This window comes from Salvelinus fontinalis, unplaced genomic scaffold (assembly GCF_029448725.1).
Source record: "Salvelinus fontinalis isolate EN_2023a unplaced genomic scaffold, ASM2944872v1 scaffold_1346, whole genome shotgun sequence".
Taxonomy (NCBI): domain Eukaryota; kingdom Metazoa; phylum Chordata; class Actinopteri; order Salmoniformes; family Salmonidae; genus Salvelinus; species Salvelinus fontinalis.
Window position 1 is genome coordinate 1 of NW_026601555.1, and position 7,358 is coordinate 7,358.

Here is a 7,358-nt window from a genome sequence, read left to right on the forward strand (position 1 = left end):
GAGTATTACCACTACTGAACAGACATCTGTGACTATTACCACTACTGAACAGACATCTGTGCCTATTACCACTACTGAACAGACATCTGTGAGTATTACCACTACTGAACAGACATCTGTGAGTATTACCACTACTGAACAGACATCTGTGCCTATTACCACTACTGAACAGACATCTGTGAGTATTACCACTACTGAACAGACATCTGTGACTATTACCACTACTGAACAGACATCTGTGCCTATTACCACTACTGAACAGACATCTGTGACTATTACCACTACTGAACAGACATCTGTGACTATTACCACTACTGAACAGACATCTGTGAGTATTACCACTACTGAACAGACATCTGTGACTATTACCACTACTGAACAGACATCTGTGACTATTACCACTACCGAACAGACATCTGTGACTATTACCACTACTGAACAGACATCTGTGATCTGTCAATATGGTCCTGACATTTACTTTATTTGTGAAGGCCTAGCTATCATAAAGTGAGATTATTGAGATTAAAAATCTATTTTACAACAGAGATTATCTAAATCTGAGTTACCAGTAAAATATGAGGAAAATATAATTCACTTCAGTAGAACACTTGGTAATCTTTCCTCCTACCTTCCCGCTCAGGAACACACAGGCGCTCACGTTGGCTCCTACATTGCCACGCTTCCGGACATTGTTTGTGACCGGACAAGGTAGTGACGTCATAATCCTCTCCGTCAAGACGCCTAACACTGCTCTGGGATTCACACGGGTCTGCTTGATCACAGGATGGGACATGTCCAGAACTCTGCAGGAGGGACACATTTTAGGTCATATTTCATAGAAATCTGGAAACACTGGAAAGCTACTTTAAAAGTTAAAAAAATGGATGTACCAATCACAGATTGTCCCTTTAAGCTAAGCTAGTAGTGAAAACAGTGAGGAGGTAGTTCAAGTTTAAGGAAGTTGCTAAACCAGTACAGTTCCACTTCTTTGTTGTCTGAAAGCACCTCAACCTGAAAATGTCCTTTTTACACAAAAGATACCTGCCTGATGTCATTGCAACCAGTTTTGCCCGCTGCTCTTGGGTCTTGGACTCCTTGGGAAGGTGAACTGTATGATGTATTATGATGAATTATGATGAATTATGACTGTATTATGATGTATTATGATGTATTATGATGAATTATTATGTATTATGACTGTATTAGGATGTATTATGACTGTATAGGACTGTATTGTGACTGTATTATGACTGTATTATGATGTATTATGACTGTATGATGATATATTATGATGTATTATGACTGTATTATGATGAATTATGACTATATTATGATGTATTATGACTGTATTATGATGTATTATGATGAATTATGATGAATTATTATGTATTATGACTGTATGATGATATATTATGATGTATTATGACTGTATTATGATGTATTATGACTATATTATGATGTATTATGACTGTATTATGATGTATTATGATGAATTATGATGAATTATTATGTATTATGACTGTATGATGATATATTATGATGTATTATGACTGTATTATGATGTATTATGACTATATTATGATGTATTATGACTGTATTATGATGTATTATGATGAATTATGACTGTATTGTGATGTATTATGACTGTATTAGGATGTATTATGACTGTATAGAACTGTATTGTGACTGTATTATGACTGTATTGTGATGTATTATGACTGTATTATGATGTATTATGACTGTATTATGATGTATTATGACTGTATTATGATGACTGTACTGAACATACGTATAGTATAGGGTAACTCACCTGTTTTTTGAGTAGTTGTGTAAGTCCTTCACATCAACCTTCTCTTTGTTCAGGCTGCCAAGGGACAGCTTCTGTTTGGTGGACCATTTCCCTCCCACGGTAATGTTGAAATCAGCCAACTTTGCCTCCACGTTCCCATCTGCGTTCATTTCTTTCTTGTCACCAAATGTCCCACTGTAGTCCACAAAGTCAGACTCCTTGACAGCTGAGGGAAAGTTCAACATTTGAATGGACTCTATGCTATTATACCATAGCACATATCTATAACAGCCACATCCATGACATTATAATTGTCCTATTCTCCTCAGTAAAACAAGAGAAGGATAAATAATTAAATCAATGGTCAGATATTTTAGAACAACAACAACCCATAGTTATTTGTCACTAGCGGGCTGCTCTGGTGCTTACTTGGGCTTAAAGGTGTGTTTCCAGGCTCTCCAGGCTTCAGGACATCACCGAGGGTAAAGCCAGGGGACTGGTATTTGGGTTCCTGCCAGAAGCATCTGTGCCTGGTCTTGACAATGAGTGATCGGAGATTCAGTTCGTCTGTGTCATTCAGACTGGACACAGGGATCAGGCGTCCCTCATGATCTGTGTCCTTCACGAAGGCTTTTGTGGCTTTGGCAAACATCTGAGAGATGGTGATGGATCGTGTTTCTGGCTGCAGCAGATGACAAAGACACAAATGACAAAGACTTCTAAGAAACAAAACTAGGATGAACACATGAACACTCAATACAACATCTTCTGAAGAGCATTCTAAATACATTTCACAGTTGGCAAGACACTCAATAATGCAAACACTATCTCTTTGAAAGGTTCACTTTCCCTGGGAAAAGAGTGGATCAGAACAGAGTAGCAAACAGGAAATACAAACAGGAAATAATTTTAGACCAAAATATTGGTTATATATCATTCAAGGCTATACAAAGCATGCTGTATATTTTTCTTAATTGTTTTATTTCAACAACCTGCAAGAGCTTCAATACTAGGTTCTCACCAATTCTTCCTCTGGGTCCTTATGACTGACAGGTTGCAGAGATATGCTCTTAAGAAGGAGATACTAGTATGTCTGAAATGCATTAGCTAAGATTTCATTACATACTAGTAGGAGGAGTCTCTTAATCTTAACCCCTTACTAGGAAACTGTCCTGTTCCACTCTTACATTCCTGCTCTTCACTTCTGTTTTATTTCATGAGAAAATAACTTCACTAGAAGCAGGCAGAACTCAAGGAGCAACATGCCTGTAATATTTTGTGTTTAAGAGCAGGGAATTGGCTGTCATCCATTGCTATGTCTTTGGTACATGCCAAGTTGCAGGGAAGCATAATGTGGTTTATGTCAGGGTTGTGTGCGGAGAATATTCGGAGTCAAACGCAGGACACAGGTGTTGAGCGAAACCACAGTGTTTTACTCAAAATTAAGGCAAAATTCCACAAATGGAAATAAACAGATACATACACGTATCAACCACAACCACTAACGCACAAACAATCACGGACAAAACAGAAATGAAAGCCAGAGGGTTAAATAGGGAACATGATGGGGGAATTGAAACCAGGTGTGTATAATACAGACAAAACAAAACGAAACTGAAAAATGGATCGATGGTGACTAGAAAGCCGGTGACGTCGACCGCCGAACACCACCCGAACAAGGAGAAGGGCCGACTTCGGCGGAAGTCGTGACAGTTTAAGTGTTGTCATCCTAATGTTAGTGAAGCAGTGTTGGGGAGTACTTCTTACATGCAATTCAACATAGCACAGTTTAGTTTGTACAAGTCCATGAGTGTACATATGGCCAAAGTGCTTAGCTGGAAGGTCCAAGTAGAGAATGTGCTGGAGGACCAAGTAGCTGGAAGGTCCAATTAGAGAGTGTGCTGGAGGACCAAGTAGCTGGAAGGTCCAAGTAGAGAGTGTGCTGGAGGACCAAGTAGCTGGAAGGTCCAAGTAGAGAGTGTGTTGGAGGTCCAAGTAGCTGGAAAATCCAAGTAGAGAGTGTGTTGGAGGACCAAGTAGCTAGAATGTCCAAGTAGAGAGTGTGTTGGAGGACCAAGTAGCTGGAAGGTCCAAGTAGAGAGTGTGTTGGAGGTCCAAGTAGCTGGAAGGTCCAAGTAGAGAGTGTGTTGGAGGACCAAGTAGCTGGAAGGTGCAAGTAGAGAGTGTGTTGGAGGACCAAGTAGCTGGAAGGTCCAAGTAGAGAGTGTCCTGGAGGTCCAAGTAGCTGGAAGGTCCAAGTAAAGAGTGTCCTGGAGGTTCAAGTAGCTGGAAGGTCCAAGTAGAGATTGTGCAGGAGGTCCAAGTAGCTGGAAGGTCCAAGTTGAGATTGTGCTGGAAGTCCAAGTAGCTGGAAGGTTCAAGTAGAGATTCTGCCAGTTTACTCTCTCAAATGACACCTTCTTAATAATAATAACAGACTTCAAAATGTCACAACTATGATATTTAATTAGATCTCATGGAGCATCTAACATACAAGACAGTTACATTTGGAAGTCGGAAGTTCACATACACTTAGGTTGGAGTCATTAAAACTTGTTTTTCAACCGATCCACAAATTGGCTCTCATGAGGACCGCCACAGGAAAGGAAAACCCAGAGTTACCTCTGCTGCAGAGGATAAGTACATTACAGTTAACTGCACCTCAGATTACAGCCCAAATAAATGCTTCACAGAGTTCAATTAACAGACACATCTCAACATCAACTGTTCAGAGGAGACTACGTGAATCAGGCCTTCATGGTCGAATTGCTGCAAAGAAACCACTACTAAAGGACACCAATAAGAAGAAGAGACTTGCTTGGGCCAAGAAACACGAGCAATGGATATTTGACAGGTGGAAATCTGTCTGATGAGTCCAAATGTGAGATTTTTGATTACAACCGCTGTGTCTTTGTGAGACCCAGAGTAGGTGAACGGATGATCTCTGCATGTGTTGTTCCCCTGTGAAGAATGGAGGAGGTGTGATGGTGTGGGGGTGCTTTGTTGGTGACACTGATTTATTTAGAATTCAAGGTACACCAGCATGGCTACCACAGCATTTTTACCAGCTATACGCCATACCATCTGGTTTGCGCTTAGTGGCACTATCACTTGTTTTTCAACAGGACAATGACCCAAAACACACCTCCAGGCTGTGTAAGGGCTATTTGACCAAGGAGAGTGATGGAGTGCTTCATCAGATGACCTGGCCTCCACAATCATCTGACCTCAACCCATATGGTTTGGGATGAGTTGGACCGCAGAGTGAAGGAAAAGCAGCAAAGTGCTCAGCATATGTGGAAACTCCTTCAAGACTGTTGGAAAAGCATTCCTCATGAAGCTGTTTCAGAGAATGCCAAGAGTGTGCAAAGCTGTCATCAAGGCAAAGGGTGGCTATTTTGAAGAATATAAAATAAAAAATGTATTTTGATTTGTTTAACACTTATTTGGTTACTACATGATTCCATATGTGTTATTTCATAGTTTCACTATTATTTACAAAGTAAAAAAAAGAAAAAATAAAGAAAAAATCTTGAATGAGTAGCTGTAACCAAACTTTTGACTGGTACTGTATATGCTGTGTATTATTCCTAAACACTATATCCACCAATTATTCACATGCCTTTTATAATCAGAAATGATTGCTTGTGGGTTCCTTCACGTGTGTGTAAAATATTACTGTTCTCAGATTTTTTATTCATAGACTTTATATGTATATATTTTTTTGTTGCTAAACGCGATTCTGTATATATCCATTGTTTAGCTGGAAAGGAATGTTCGTATCCTGTATATTTGACTGTGATATGTGGTTGTCTCACCTAGCGATCTTACTAAGTTGAATGCATTAACTGTAAGTCACTCTGGATAAGATGTCAAATGTAAATACTTTACATACTTTTGTGTATATAGTGTATGTATGTGGACACCCCTTCAAATTAGTGGATTTGGCTGTTTCAGCTACACCCGTTGCTAACAGGTGTATCAAATCGAGCACACAACCATGCAATCTCCATAGACAAACATTGGCAGTAGAATGGCCTTATGTCAGCACAATAACTGTTCGTCAGGAACTTCATGAAATGAGTTTTCATGGCTGAGCAGCCGCACACAAGCCTAAGATCAACATGTGCAATGCCAAGTGTCGGCTGGAGTGGTGTAAAGCTCGCCGCCTTTAGACTATGGAGCAGTGGAAACGCGTTCTCTAGAGTGTTGAATTACGCTTCCCCATCTGGCAGTCTGATGGACGAATCTGGGTTCATGGGATGCCAGGAGAACGCTACCTGCCCCAATGCATAGTGCCAACTGTAAAGTTTGGTGGAGGAGGAATAATGGTCTGGGGCTGTTTTTCATGGTTTGGGCTAGGCCCCTTAGTTCCAGTGAAGGGAAAACTTAACGCTACAGCATACCGTGACATCCTAGACAATTCTGTGCTTCCAACTTTGTGGCAACAGTTTAGGGAAGGCCCTTTCCTGTTTCAGCAAACGGTTTGTCGAGATTGGTGTGGAAGAACTCGACTGGCCTGCCCAGAGCCCTGACCTCAACTCTATCGTAACACCTTTGGGATTAATTGGAATGCCGACTGCAAGCCAGGCCTACAGTAATTGCCCAACAACAACTATTGCTCTTGTGGAGTAAGATGTTCGACGAGCAGATGTCCACATACTTTTGGTCATGTAGTGTATCTCATATTATTGTATTAATTTTTTCCGGACATTTCCGGACATTATTTCCGGACAAAAATATATAACATTTGTACAGTTCTCTATTAAAAATGTAGTTATTTGTCACATTTGACTGTGTAAAACCTAGCAATACTACTTATTTCTCTGAGACTGAGGCGGATATATAGCGTTTTGCAATCTGCAGATCCTCTCAAGCTCTGTCAGGTTGGATGGGTAGCATCGCTGTACAGCTATTTTCAGGTCTCTCCAGAGATGTTCAATCGGGTTCAAGTCCGGGCTCTGGCTGGGCCACTCAAGGACATTCAGAGACTTGGCTGTGTGCTTAGGGCCGTGGTCCTGTTGGAAGGTGAACCTTCTCCCCAGTCTGAGGTCTTGAGTGCTCTGGAGCAGGTTTTCATCAAGGATTTCTCTGTACTTTGCGCCGTTCATCTTTCCCTCAATCCTGACTAGTCACACAGTCCCTGCCGCTAAAAAACATTCCCACAGCATGATGCTGCCACCACCATGCTTCACTGTAGGGATGGTGCCAGGTTTCCTCCAGACGTGATGCTTGGCATTCAGGCCAAAGAGTTCAATCTTGGTTTCATCAGACCAGAGAATCTTGTTTCTCATGGTCGGAGTCCTTTAGGTGCCTTTTGACAAACTCCAAGCGGGCTATCATGTGCCTTTTACTAAGGAGTGGCTTCCGTCTGGCCTCTCTACAGTCGTGGCCAAAGGTTTTGAGAATGACACAAATATTGATTTTCACAAAGTCTGCTGCCTCAGTTTGTATGATGACAATTTGCATATACTCCAGAATGTTATGAAGAGTGATCAGATAAATTGCAATTAATTGCAAAGTCCCCCTTTGCCATGCAAATGAACTGAATTTGAATAACAGACTGGAA

At 40.9% G+C, this 7,358-nt stretch overlaps 1 protein-coding gene across 1 annotated transcript; it reads right to left on the bottom strand.

Moving 5' to 3' along the window:
- Positions 1–628: 628 nt before the first annotated feature.
- On the bottom strand, positions 629–2,864 carry LOC129849044 (gasdermin-E-like; the record flags this gene model as incomplete). The annotated part of the gene is made up of 4 exons (XM_055916108.1): positions 2,811–2,864; positions 2,219–2,471; positions 1,811–2,015; positions 629–803 (listed from the first exon to the last, which is right to left on the bottom strand). Coding segments are annotated over exons 2-4 (603 nt in total), but the record flags the coding sequence as incomplete, so codon positions are not given.
- Between the last annotated feature and the right edge of the window lie 4,494 nt (positions 2,865–7,358).